Source organism: Arvicanthis niloticus, chromosome 5, assembly GCF_011762505.2.
Source record: "Arvicanthis niloticus isolate mArvNil1 chromosome 5, mArvNil1.pat.X, whole genome shotgun sequence".
Taxonomy (NCBI): Eukaryota; Metazoa; Chordata; class Mammalia; order Rodentia; family Muridae; genus Arvicanthis; species Arvicanthis niloticus.
Window position 1 is genome coordinate 4,123,091 of NC_047662.1, and position 14,063 is coordinate 4,137,153.

General features: G+C 53.6%; 1 protein-coding gene across 4 annotated transcripts in view; it reads left to right on the top strand.

Moving 5' to 3' along the window:
- The first annotated feature begins 4,611 nt into the window (after window positions 1-4,611).
- Espn (espin) overlaps window positions 4,612-14,063 on the top strand; it is a 32,960-nt gene continuing 23,508 nt past the window's right edge. For 2 of the 4 annotated variants that reach the window (XM_076933666.1, XM_076933667.1), the window contains exons 1-2: window positions 4,612-5,086; window positions 7,940-8,133. In XM_076933666.1, the coding sequence (XP_076789781.1) occupies window positions 4,793-5,086; window positions 7,940-8,133 (488 nt within the window). In that variant the 5' untranslated portion in view covers window positions 4,612-4,792. The remainder of the gene's footprint in view (window positions 5,087-7,939; window positions 8,134-14,063) is intronic. The other 2 variants (XM_076933664.1, XM_076933665.1) reach the window with 1 other exon arrangement.

Consider the following 14,063-nt stretch of genomic DNA (forward strand, 5'->3'; position numbering starts at 1 on the left):
CATGACAGACGAACGTCACAAGACAGGCGAGTGGGGGCGGTCCTGGGTGTGTGCCCCGGCTGCTCCTCTCAGCCCCAGCGGGCCCAGACACGCCTCCACAACGCGTGGCCGTTGCTGCTGCAAACTGGCAGGCGTCCCCCGCCCATCTGCTGCGGGCTCCCCTCCCTGGGTCGGCTGGCCGGGCAACCGCTACCTCCTCCGACCCTGTTGCAATTTGGGGGGAGTCTTGGACCCGGAAGGCGAGACCCGCACAACCGGAGCCAGTAGGAGGCGTTCTTGGGGAGGAGCCAGGGTGGGCTCTGTCCAGGGTCCTGGAGGACCCCTCCCTCTTGCCATCGAGCCCCATTCCCTTCACTAGCCCCAAATCCCTGGAAGGGTCCCACAGCGAGCATTCGAAAATGGTGGAGGCCAGTGCACCAGGAAAGGGAGGCTGCACCAGGGCAGGCTGGACAGGAGCGTTCAACCCTATTTCTATCTATGGCATACGAGGACCCACAACCACCGCCAAGGAGTTACTTTGTGCAAGCTCCGAGCTCGCTGTTTTCGACCTTTGCTTCCTCATTTCCACTAACCAACTGTCCCAACTATGAGGATTTGTCCCAGCAAGCCTTGGGGCTGCCTGATTCCTTGGTTCTCTCCCACAGTCGGGTCTAGAATGCCCGTGGGCTAGCCTCCCCCTATGTAGATCAGGCCAGTTTAGAATTCACAAAGAGGAGCCAGCCTCTGCCTCCCGAGTGCTGGGATTAAAGGAGTGTGCTACCGTATTCAGTCATTAATTATCTTTTAAGAGCTCAAAATGGAGTTTACAGGGCTCCGTGGTTAACAGCAAATGGTGCTCTTGCAGAGGACCTGCATTTCAGATCCGATTGCTCGGACTACCTGTAACTCCAGTTCCGGGGGGATCTGGCGCCCTCTTCTGGACTTCTTAGGCATAGCAGTCATATGCACAAATCCACACCAGGAAAAATAGATACACACCGTCGAAAAGAAAAGTACATCTTCATTTTAAAAAAGAACTGTGTAGCCGGGTAGTGATGGCACACGCCTTAATCCCCGCTCTCGCGAGGCAGAGGCAGGTGGATCTTTGAATTTGAGACCAGCCTGGTCTAGAGGGTGGGTTCCAGAACAGCCAGGGCTACACAGAGAAACCCTGTCTGGGGACGGCGGCAGCGGGGGAGGGGGGATGTGTGGGCCCCTTGCCCAACCAGCTCACTCAGTTCAGAGCTCCCAAGCCCACCCTACATGATCAAAGACTGCTCCTAGCCCCTAGGGTCAGGGAGGAAACATCCCTTTCCAGGGCTGCAGAAGACAATTTGAAGACCGGAGGGCAGAAAGCAAACTCCCTGTTCTATGCTAGTTACTTCAATTTTAAGACTGTCTCCTCTACCCTGCTCACCTCCGCTGTAAAGGATTTTAAACTAGGTGATGCACCCCTCTCTTCAACCAAAGGATTCTGGGAGTTTGCTAGGGTGTGGAAGGTGGAGTCCTTCAGAAGCAGGAGAACCTGGGTGAGGTAGCAGGGTGTTCAGAAAGTGGGGCTCAGGCTCTAGGGGACGTAGGATGACCTTGAATCCCATGGGGACACACTCAGCCCTGGTCCTTCCTGGGGTATTGAGATATGTACTAGTCCTTGTCCAGGGGAGATACCTGAGAATTGATTTCCACCCAGCTTGGAGGTGAGGGCGCCCAGCAGAGGGATGAGAGAGGCCCTCCGAGGAGAGGAGGGAGCCTCTACGCTCACTCCTGGGGTGGTGAGCCAGAGGGGAGCTGCAGGAGAGAAAATTCTCCCTGGGGTGCAGAGAGAGGAAGCACACTAGATGGTCATGTTTGTCCCTTCTCATCTGTGTCACCTCAGGCTTTAAAAAAAAAAAAAAAAAGACTATGTGGGGCCTGGGGGGATGGCTCTGTGGTTAAGAGCACTGACTGCTCTTCTAGAGGTCCTGAGTTCAATTCCCAGCAACCACATGGTGGCTCACAACCATCTGTAATGGGATCTGATGCCCTCTTCCAGTGTGTCTGAAGACAGCAGTGGTGTACTCATATACATAAAATAAATAAATCTTTAAAAAAAAAAAAAGGCCATGAAATGGCTCAGTGGGTAAGGGTACCTCTGATCCTCTGATTTCCACACGAATTGTGACCAGCACACGCGCGCGCGCGCGCACGCGTGCACACACATACAAACAAAACAAACCACTCATGCCTGTGTTTCCACAGCTATAAAATGAGAGTTGAACCCTTTCTTAGGTGGCTCTTGCCTGTAATGCTAGCATCACAAAGAAGGAATGAAATTCAGGAGTTCAAGGCCAGCCACTGGGGTGGGGGCGGGGCGAAATAAAAACCTCCTGTAAGGATTAACTATTTGAATGAAGAGCCTGGCACCCACCGGTACCTGGGTAGTGGTAAGGGTTCTATACTTTGTCTCCCATAACAGAGCTCTTTCGGACTGCTGGACAGGACAGGACTCGGTGGAGTAGAAGGGCGCACAGACGGGCACAGCTGAAAGGGCCTGGCTCCCAGTCAATATTAGCTGTGTCCTCGGGGAATCTGAGAGCTGGGTCAAACACCTGTCTCATGCCGTGGTCACTGGCTGAGTTGGTACTGACTCCGAGGCATTTGAGGACAGGAGCCATGCATTAAAACAAGCAAACAAACAAACACGTGAGGTGTCCAGGGTCAAGGCAGCAACTTTGTAGGGTGGAAGAATTTCAAGCTCCAAAGGAGTGGAGGCCGGGTTTAGCATCTTAGTTTGGATCCCTGACACTCGCTGGCCTTCAGGGGCACCTGCCTGTCTGGGCATGCTAATATACTTAGTTCAGAAAGTACCGAGCAGCGGCGAAGCTATGGCACTATGAGGAACCTAGAAACCTCTGGAAAGAAACTACAGGTCCCCTATGGAGGAAAGAGGCCTTACCAGCTAGGCGGAAGTGGTTAGAAACTCAACTGAGCGTACAGCGAACCGCGGCAAAGTTTGAGCGCACCCGGGAGCTCAGGCGGCCATCGTGCATGGCGCCCCCATGTGGTGAAAACGGGAATGGTATTTGAGACTGCCCGGAGACGCACTCTAAGTGGGTTCTGCGTTCTGCAAAGAGCTTCCGTTTCTAACATTTCCAGCACCGCCCTGGCTGGTAGGAGCTAGGCAGTGATTGAAACATCGCCCGGGGAATGGGGCTAGGTTCTGACTAACCTCCACTGTGCGTGGGAGAAGAGGAAGAGAGCAAGCAGTTTCAAGGTTGCCTGATATGCTTGCTGTTCTCCCGCAGCTCGCCCAACCCCTCCTTTCCGGGAGCCTCTGCTCCGGTCCAGCGGGCCTTACCTCCTCCAGGTCCCATGACCTGTTTCCAGCTATGGCCCTTAAGGTAGTTTGACCCTAGTGCTTACCTGCCTGGACCCTCCAGCACTTCCCAGCGGCCTTGCTCACAATGGTGATAGCCTCTCTTTGGATGAAAGCACTGAAACAGCTCCAATAGCCCCCAGCCCTCTCATCCTTCATTTCTGGTCTCTAAGTTTGCCAGGCCCAGGTCTTCAAGTCCATGTCAACTCTCCCACCCCGCACACCAGCCTGGATAATCAGAGTCTTCCCCGTCCTGCTCCAAACAGTTCAAAGCCCTCTTGTCCTGATTTCCTTATACTTAAGAAATAGATCGTATGGGTTTTGAGGGTCTTCCCCCTTCCAATCATTTTATTTATTTACTTGGGAGTCAAGTGCTGCGGTGTGTATGTGGAGGTCAGAAGACAACTTCTGGGAGCTCGGTTTCGCGTTCCACCATGCGGGTCCCTGGGATCGAACTTACATTGTCAGGCTTGGCAGCAAGCACCTTTACCCAATCATTTTGCTGACTCCCTGCTTTCTTTCTCTTTCTGCCTTCTCCCATCTCCCATCTTTTTCTTGGGTCTAGACTCATACTCTAGAGGGACCTTGAAGTCCTGAGCATGGGGGAGCAGTTAACATTCTATACTTGGTGGGACGTTTTAAACTTCTGGGCAGTAGCCGGGCGGTGGTGGCGCACGCCTTTAATCCCAGCACTTGGGAGACAGAGGCAGGTCTATTTCTGAGTTTGAGGCCAGCCTGGTCTACAGAGTGAGTTCCAGGACAGCCAGGGCTACACAGAGAAACCCTGTCTTGGAAAAACCAAAAAAAATAAAAATAAAAAATAAACAAATAAAATAAATAAATAAATAAATAAATAAAGATATTAAAAAAAGCTTCTGGGCAGTGACGTCTAGTTCTCTGACTTGGAACGTCCCTTCTTACCAACCCGACCAAGCACCAGGCACCTTCTTGATGCCTGTGACAAAACATTTTCTAGCTCTCATTTGCCAGGTTCTAGTGACATTTGTAATTGCCGTCACTTGCTGGCTTGTGTCCCCAGCAGCACCTGAAACAACACATAGTGGTCAGTGGGCAGCTGAATGAGCGGGTCTGTGTCTGGAGGGTACTAGAATCCTATTCAGTTTTTGTGCGCAGCCAATTAATAAAGTGCGCACCAACCCTTGTTGCCCGCCGGGGATAGGGGAGGGCTCAGGGCAGGGGAGGCGGGGTAGAGAGGAGGCGTGGCGGGGGCGGGACCCAGGCTTAAGTGGGCACTCTGGGGTCCCCGCCCCAGAGCGCTGCAGAGCTGGAGTTGAGTCCCCAGGATCGCAGAGCTGGAGCCCGCTGGCAGCAGCTCTGCCTCCCGGGTCCGCATTCCTCCGACGGCTGCACCGCGGGGCTGCTCCTCGAGCCCGGGGCCACCCGCATGACGCCCCGGGGAACCCACTGAGTGCCGGGCGCGGCGCCGAGGGCGACACCATGGCCCTGGAGCAGGCGCTGCAGGCGGCACGGCGGGGCGACCTGGACGTGCTGAGGTCCCTGCACGCCGCCGGCCTGCTGGGGCCTTCTCTGCGCGATCCGCTAGATGCCCTGCTGGTGCACCATGCGGCCCGCTCGGGCAAGCTACACTGTCTGCGCTACCTGGTGGAGGAGGTTGCCCTCCCAGCCGTGTCCCGCGCGCGCAACGGCGCCACACCAGCCCATGACGCCGCCGCCACAGGCTACCTCTCTTGCCTGCAGTGGCTGCTCACACAGGGTGGCTGCAGGGTGCAGGTGAGTCCACAGTAAGAGACCATTTGGTCCCAAAGAGGACTCCAGCCCTCCCGCGGCTCAAAGATGGTTGGAATAGACGTGATCGTGGTTAGACTGAGCCCCGCGCTCTTCTCTTTCAAAAAGCCTTTAGATAAGGTGGGCCTTTGAGATTGAGGACTTGGGTAGATTCCTGATGCTTGATATTAGGAGAACCCTGGGTGGGGGGGGGCGGGACCTGAATTCTGTTAGGCTGGTATCTCCTAGGGCTGGCAAAGCACTCCCTGGAGGGAGTGGCCCAGAGTGGGAGAAAGCAGGGCAATGATGGGCCTTGGCTGCCAAATTAGAAGCCCGTGGGCACCAGGCTCAGGTCTAGAGTGAGAATAAACAGGGTCTCACAAATCACCCCAGGCCAAGATGGAGGGACAAAGGGCATGAAGTGGGAGGGCTCTCCTCAGGGCATAAGTGGACCCAAGGAGATGAGCAACTTTGGGCCCTTCCAGCTCTAAGTCACTTCTCAGCCCAACCTGGCATCTTTGTGCCTAGAATAACCACCTAGTGACGATGAGCAGTGTGACCTGCCAGGGGGAGTCCTGGCTGGTGAGCGGATCAGAGCCCTCAGCACAGAGAAAGGAAGGAAAGTGCCCTGTGGTGTGCACATTGTTGTGCTGGGGAGAAGGCTGGGGAGACCAGGGTGATGGAGGGGGTGGGGATGGAAGGCCACCAGGCCAGGCTAGAGGGTCTCCTGGGCTGAAGTAAGGAATTGGGATGATCCTGTCGCCTGAGCAACCAGCTGAGAGAAGAAGCACATATCTGATTTCCAGCTGACAGTGACCACTGAATGGCTCAATCTGTAATCACAGCACTTGGGAGACTGAGGTAGAAGGGTTGCTGTTAGTTTGAAGTCAGTTTGGGGTACAGAGTGAGAACCTGTCTTTAAAAAGACAAAATCAACCAACCAACCAAAAACAGACCCCTGGGGTTAACTGCACCTGGAAGGCCTGAGGTCCAGTTTCAATCTAGTCAGCAGGGGCCTAGCAAAATCCAACACAGCTCCCACCTGCTGTCCTTGGGGGGCAAGCTCCACCTCCCCATCTTTCTGAAAGATTCTCTCCTTCCCTTATCTCCTGGCCTTGTTATCAGGAGTTCCTGGCCATGTGGCCCGCAGCCACATGGACCACTCCTCCTCATGGTCCACATGGTCTCTCTTGGGAGGTGCCTGCCTCCCGATTCCTAGCCCAGCACTGGTCGGAAGCCACCCTTATCATCACGGAGGAGGTGGAAGGAACCAGTAACCTTGTGCCCAGTTTATCAAGTGTCCTGTCCTCTACTCCCAGGAAGCCGGGGGGCAGAACCGGGTTGGGGAGTTGACCTCAATCTCTGGTTCTATCCGGCCCAGAGATAAACAGTTTAGGAGGTGGGCCCCAGCACACAAGGCTCCCAAGGCCTACCCAGCTGATAGTACCTTCATCTCAGGCCACTGGCTTCATATTGCCATCATTATGCAGAAGCCTCGAGCAATAGAGATGCCCTAGGGCCTCAGGCTCATATCCCTAAGGCCAGTGGAGAGAGGTCTTTCTCAAGAACTAAGGTACCAGCCCTTCATCACTGTGCTCTTGCTTAGGCCACCTCTAGCTGCCCATGCCTGAGCTCTGGGGAACAGACTGACTGAGTAAGCCTGCCTACACACGCCTGCACCTGCCACACACAGCAGGGAACTCTGGCCTCTTCCTTAGCCCCTTCTTGCCATTTGCTTTCTGTCCCATGATCCTCTCTGCCTCCAGAGCCTCATGGATGACATGCCCGCCCCCTGCATCCTTTTCTCCTATCAGAAGGCTCTAGGGTCTTCCTGCTGAGATTCTCTTCCGTCTCTGTGCCTTGGCCACATGTGTCTCTGAGTATCCTCTTCCTGCAGGGAGAGGAGGAGAGACCTTACTTCCTAGTCACCTCTCACAGATGCTCCAGACTTTCTTCTAATCCTGACCGTCTGTGATGTCTGTGGGCTCGATGCTGAGAGACACATTGTCAGATCCTGGAATAGTGCCAATCTCAAATGCAGCAGCCCAAGTCCAGAGATCTAGGGCGCTGGGAGCTTCTCTCCCTGCCCATGAACAGCCCCTTCCCCAAAGAGAGACACAGTAGGCATATATGAAAAACACGTCTGAACCCAGAGGGTGTCTGTAGGGGGTTCACCTAGCCTCTCAAGGAGCCTGCTGCTAGTGCACACCTACACCATTGGCTGGCTGCCCCAGGCCCTGCCCACCAGTGCCCAGTAGCCTCCTCCTCCACTGCACAAGGAAACAGCTTGTTCCTGAAGCCATGTGCATGGGAGTCTCCTGGAGGGCAGCTTCTTGTGTGGGGGTTGGGTCATGGAGGTGTACGGAGATGGAAGCCTTTGTCCCTTCCAAGGGACACTTGGGGATGAGGAAGAGAAAGAACAAGGGTTGGGAGCAGGGAGGTCCTACTGCCAGCCTGACAGAGCCTAGGCTAGTCATCCCTCCTGGCCTTGCTCAGCCCTGCAGTGTTCCCATTCACTCAGGTGTTTCCTGGGTGCCAGGCCTGTGTCCAGACTCCTGCTATGGTACTCCTGTTTTGGGAGCCTCTTGTGTCCTGGCAACTCTCCATCATGCCCTGAAAGCCTCCAAGAGACCTGCATGGTGTTGCTGCCTATACCCTGAGTTCAAAGCCAACCAGAAGTTGTGTAAGGACAGAGGCAGGATTCACAGGCCTGTGGTCTAGTTCACCCCAAAAGCTTGCTAAGCTAGGCTTAGCTCAAGCACATGGACTAGCCGCCTGCCTGAAAGAGGCTGGCAGTCGGCTGAGCGCCTGGCAAGAACAGGTTTGGACTGTAGGGTTCTAACTAGCTCTCTTCCACAGGAAAAAGATAATTCTGGTGCCACAGTCCTGCATCTGGCTGCCCGCTTTGGCCACCCGGACGTGGTAAACTGGTTGCTGTACCAGGGTGGCGCAAACTCTGCCATCACCACAGACACGGGTGCCCTGCCTATCCACTATGCTGCCGCCAAAGGAGATCTTCCCTCCACGAAGCTTCTCGTCGGGCATTACCCTGAGTAAGGGCTTTCTTTCACATTATTGCTTTGTTTCGGTGCTGGGGATTAAACCCGGGACCTTGCCCATGCAAGAAAGTCCGTGGGAGCTTCACTTCCAGGACAGGATTTTTAAACAGGATCTTACTAGCTCAGGCTGCAGCCGGGCGGTGGTGGCGCACGCCTTTAATCCCAGCACCTGGGCGGCAGAGGCAGGCGGATTTCTGAGTTCGAGGCCAGCCTGGTCTACAGAGTGAGTTCCAGGACAGCCAGGGCTACACAGAGAAACCCTGTCTCGAGAAAAAAAAAAAACAAAACTAGCCCAGGCTGCCTCAAACGTGTTAATGAGTAAAGGATTTGGGCCTTGAATTCCTGATCTGTATATTTTTCTTTTTCTTCCTTTTATATATATTTTTTCTTCCTTTTATTTTATTTTTTTGTTTGTTTGTTTCTTTTGTTCTGGTGAGACACGTCCTTGGTTGGCCTGAAACCTACCGTGTAGACCAGGGTGGCCTCAAACTCATAGAGCTCTGCCTGCCTCTGCCTCCTGAGTGACTACCATGCCTCAGGGTGGTAGTCTGCCTACTGCTTCCCGAGGGCAGACATTACAGGCTTGTGCCACCACATGTGACTTTAGGACTTTTCTCCTAAAAAAGAGGCCACAGAACTTGGGTACTGAGGCCAAGACTCTGAGGCCTACCTGGAGGCCGCTGCAGTCTCTAGCAGTGCCTGTTTCAGGGACTGCCAGGGGTTCAGAGCTCTAGGCCTAAGACAGATCCAGCTAAAGTCAAACACCTCCCTTCACCCAGTCCGTTGGGACCATGGCCTCTGCTCCTCACACCAGCTCCCTTGGCAGCTCATAGTTGCGTTTAGTACCCGGGCATGCAGGCCAAAGTCACTCGCTTGGCTGCAGCAGGTGCCCATCCCCAGCTCCGAGCTGAGCTCATTTCTAAGACTACTGCACGTGGAGAGAGGAGTCAGGAGTGCCTCCTAGACCTGAGTTTGGGAGGTAGAAGAACGTAAAGAGAGAGAGAAAGCTGCTCTCTAGCCCCAGAGCCCTGGGCAGGCCACCTCTAGAGAATCGTCCAGTTCTGTGGCCTCTCAACCCATTCCTGCCACTGATGGGGAAGCTTCTAAGCCTTCTTAGGACCCCAGTCAAAATGGCTGGGAGCTCCTGGGATGGAAGGGGGGGGGGAAGGATGCGGGGCTGGAGGGGATGTCATGTGGGAGACAGAGTCACCGCAGAGCAGAGTGACCCTTGACAGCCTGAGGAAGGAGACAGCCAGGTTTTAGGTGTGCCGTGGGGACAGGGGTCACAGGGAAAGAACATGGATTTTTCCTAAAGGTTTAGGTTGCCAGCGGCTACTACCAGGACCTGGGGGTTAGGGCTCTGACTGTGTCTGCCAAGAAGTAGGTGGATCAGCGTCTGGAGGGAAACAGCTGCAAGATGAGAGGGTTAGAACCATCACCGATCCACTTCTGAAGTGGCCTCAGGCCCACTGTCCATGAGGGAGCATGCTGGAGGCCAGTGTGGCCATGTGACATAGGACAGACTGGTGTTGACATTGACCTAGAAGGGCAGGCACCAGTGGTCTCCTTAGCTCTGGACAGGCAGGTCGAGCCTGTTTGGCTTCTGGCAAGAGTTTCCCTGACTGACATTGGGTGGGTGAGCCGACAGGAACTCTGCTGATGTGGCTTTTCTGCCTAGCCATTTGGTGGCCACTGAGGTGAAGGCTTTGTATTCAGGAAGGCGGGGCTGAAGAGCATGTGAAAGTCAGTGGCCCCAGAGACCTTTGAGTGTGGGCTCTGACCTGCCACCATCCAGCGGCGACCCTAGAAAGCTTTGGCCCAGGCTCCTGTTAGACACTTCAGATTAGAGCCCAGCCATACATGTGACAAGTCCTTGGCCCCAAGGCTGTGGTTCTGATGTGCCCGTCACACTCCCTCACTTGAAGCACAGGACACTGAGTTCCTAAGATGACAGACAGGTCATGTACTGTAGACACTCTCCTTCAAACACAGTGTAGCTAGAGGTACAGGTTGGTGGCAGTGTCCTGGGCACCAAGCCTACTCTTTGGGTTCTAATGAAAACCACTAGCCCCTTGGCCCCACCTTAGTGAAAAGCCCACTAGTGACAAGCCTAGAATCCTTCATGGGCTGAGATTCCCACGTGCAAGATGCCAGCACCGCCGTGACCCCTGTGAGTTAAAGCTCTTGGATACCCTGACCCCTCCCAAGCCATGCCAGGTGCTGAGTAAGATTGGGCCCTGGTGCTGACTCTGTGCCAAATGACCTCTTTGAGGGACTGCCAGACTGTCCAGGAGTCACCATGAATCTCGGGGAATTAGACAGAGGACCTGGGCTCCCATCCTGCCGTGGTTTGTGACCAGGTTGATAAGAAGGGACCTTTGTATGGCTGCCAGGCTGAGCTCAGGCAAGATGGAATACTAGGAATTGGGGTCAGGGGCTGGTGTGCCCGTGTAACCTCTGTCCTTGGGAGTGGGGTTCTCCAGGGCCACAGAGTCCAATAAGAGGACCCCACAGCCCAGCCCTGAAGCGGTGGTTCCCTGTTCTCCTTGGGCTTCCAGGCCTGTTGTGAGGATTGTAAATTATTCACAAGGGCTCAGCTCTCTCTGGTGCCTCTGCAAGGGAGGAAGGGTGCCATCCCTACCCGTGGGAAACTCGATCCTGCCCGGGGAGACTGTGGGTAACCATGGGCCATGGTGCTGACAGGTCACAGAGAATCTGGAGGGCTGGGCAGCTTTGGGAAGGGCCTTGTGAACACGGGTATATGCCTGGGGCGCTGCAGAGAGCTTGAGGTTGCAGGAACACACTGTACTCTTTTCTCTAGTCTACCCCAGTTCATTGGACTGAATCTTTCCAGAAACAGAAGTTACCATAGGACACCTCCCTCCAGCCCTAGGGGCTTTTCCTCTGAGTACCCTGCCGAAAGGAGACCCCTAATCTGGGAGTCCTGGGGGCTATTGCCTAGGAGTGAGGGAGACGGGTGGGCTGACAGTCCTGGACAGAGACACAAGTAATTCACGGTACATATAGTGTCTGCAGCCTCACCTGGGGCAACTGAAAAGGCTCAAGGGACTGGCAGACATCTTTGCTTCTAACAGGGTTCTTGAGTCCAAGTGCCCCACCCCCACCCCATCCCCCATGCCTTTGCCATGTCTGCTTTGGGCTGCTGAAGCAGAGCCTGAGTTTCACCCTGACTTTGAGCTTTGAGACTGGAGAGAGGGGAAGGATCTGGGGTCTTTCTCTCAGGCTCCTGGGCCCTTATCATCTTTGGACAGTGTCCTACATGTCTGTGTGTGTTTTCTTGCTGTTGGATCCTGTGATTAATGAAGCTACCGGCTTTATCTCCGCTCCATGTGTGCCCAGTGCCTCCCACGCAGTTCCGCCTTTGTTTGGTGATTGATGGGGAGTCTGGAATCCTGGGTCTATGCCTGGTGACAGGTTACTGCCTGTGACTTTAGATGCAACTTCTCTTCATCTCCCTCTACCCATTTGGCAAGTGCACGCACTCTACCTGAGAGGCCAAGGCCACGGTGGGCACAGAGCTCCTGGCCTGTCTGCTTCTTTCCACGTATACACTCACTCACAAATAGGCCCAGCCCACCAGCACTGGGGATATAGTTCTTCCAGCTTGGGAGAAACCCTTCGATTCACAGGCGTATTGGTTTGCAGGTCTGTCATAAGCATATGTGTTGGAACGAACTAAAATGAGCAAAAGAAGAATACAAGGGAGATATGTGTTATGCAGTAAAACTGGAATGTTTGGTAGGAAGCCATGGGGTGTGCTTTAAGTTGAGAGAGACAGGAAAGGCTTCTCAGTGGCCATGGCAGGCCATGGCAGAGTTCTGTGGTGGGGGCGTGGCCACGGCAGAGCTACGCTGTTGGGGCGTGGCCATGGCTGCTTCATTGAGAGTCAGGTGGAGGTTGGGAGAGATGCGAACGAACAAGTGCTGGAAATGTCAGAGGTGTGTATACATTGTTTCCGTTCCTGTGACAGACAACCTAACAAAAGCCACTAGCAGAACCATTTGACCGAGAGTCGCTTACTGGGGAGGGGAGGGGCAGGCAAGTCAGTAGGAACGTGAGGTGACATGTCCAGTCAGGAAGCAGAGAGTTGAATGTGGTACTCAAGCCGGCTCCCCACTTTCTTCCAATTTCCAACAGCCCAGGACCCCAAACCATGGGGTCACTTCCCACCTCAGTTAAACCTCTCTGTAACCATCCTTATGTCTGCCGGAGGGGTCTCCTACGTGATTCTAAATGCAGTCAACCTGACAATGAAGGCGAGCCAGACTTGCTGGTGGACCAGGACCAGGATGCCAGTGAGCTAACTGGTCTAGTACCTTCCTTAAAACAAGGCTGTGGTTTTTCCTTCCTGGGCTAAGCTCTTAGCATCAATAGGAGTTGTGATGGACAAACGCCTTGTGTGTGAGGCCTCTCTCAGGGCAGATGTTCCTGGCAGCAGAAGAGTAAGAAATTTTACCCTTGACCAGCCTGACTGATCCCTCCTTGTTTTTTGTTTTGTTTTGTTTTTTTGTGGCAGTGCTAGCTGTATGCTGGCATAAGTTTGAACAGATTTCTAAGAAGCCTTCAGAAACAGATTACATTCCTTTTGCTGACAGAGCGGCTTTCATAGTCTCTTTGTTCAAATCTCTTATTCCCCAGGAGGAAAACTACAAACTACTTATGAGCTAAGATCATTGCTAGGGCACCTCATAGCAGCAGGATATCTTGGAGCAGAGTTTTCAAACTCCAGAGGTTAGGGTCCAGAAGGAGGGTAGTGGAGCTGGAGAGATGGCTCAGTGGTTAAGAGCACTGGCTGCTCTTGCAGGACATGAGTTCAGTTCCCAGCAACCACATGGTGGCTCACAGCCACCTATAATTCAAGTTCCAGTGTATCTGGTGCCCTCTCCTGCCCTCTGTGAGTACCTGCATGCATGTGGTGCACATACAAACATTTGGGCCCTCACGTATATGCATAAAATAAAAATAAGAAACCTTAAAGTAAAAATAATATGCATATATACACATAACATAAAAATAGAAAAAGGAGGGGCTGGAGAGATGGCTCCGCACTTAAGTTCCAGAGGTCCTGAGTTCAATTCCCAGCAACCACATGGTGGCTCACAACCATTTGTAATGGGATCTGATGCCCTCTTCTGGTGTGTCTGAAGACAGCCACAGTGTACCCATATAAATAAATAAACATTGAGAGAGAAAGAGAAACACACACACATACACAGAGAGAGAGAGAGACAGAGAGAGAGAGAGAGAGAGAGAGAGAGAGAGAGAGAGAGAGAATATGAATATGAATCTTCTTAGTGTGGCTCAGTGGTTGAAGTGGTTGAATGCATGAAGCCCTGGGTTGCATCCCCAGTACCGTATAAATGGAGTGGTGGTCCAGGCTTGTAGCCGCCTGTGGCCACAAGTCAACTGGGTTCACCTGAAAGGGGGGCTGGGAATTGAAGGGGGAAGGAGGTCGAGAAGAGATGAGGCCAAGACAAAGTTCTCTGATCAAGGCCCCAAGCTTTAATGTTCAGCTCTCAATTTAAAGGGGAAGACCCAACCCACAACCCCTCCTGGTTTCAGATGGGTGGGATAATCCATAGTCCATTCCAGGTCATGGCCGGAGATGTCTTAAGGCAAGTCCAGGGGCAGTTCTGCTTCTGTGTTCTGGGCAGCCAAGGTGGGTAACTCCACCTAGATCCTATCTATCACTTGGTCTTGTGGTAAACAAGGTCTCTCAGGCCTGCTCATGGTGGGGGGAAGGGTACACAGGCTTGTGACCCCAGGATCAAAAGTTCAAGGGCTATCCTTGACTACATTTTGAGTTCTAGGTTAACCTGGAGTGCATGAAACCTTGTCTCAGGAGAGACAGGAAAGAGCTTGTCCTTTCCCAAGGTGGCTGACATGGAGGCAGGATGGAAACA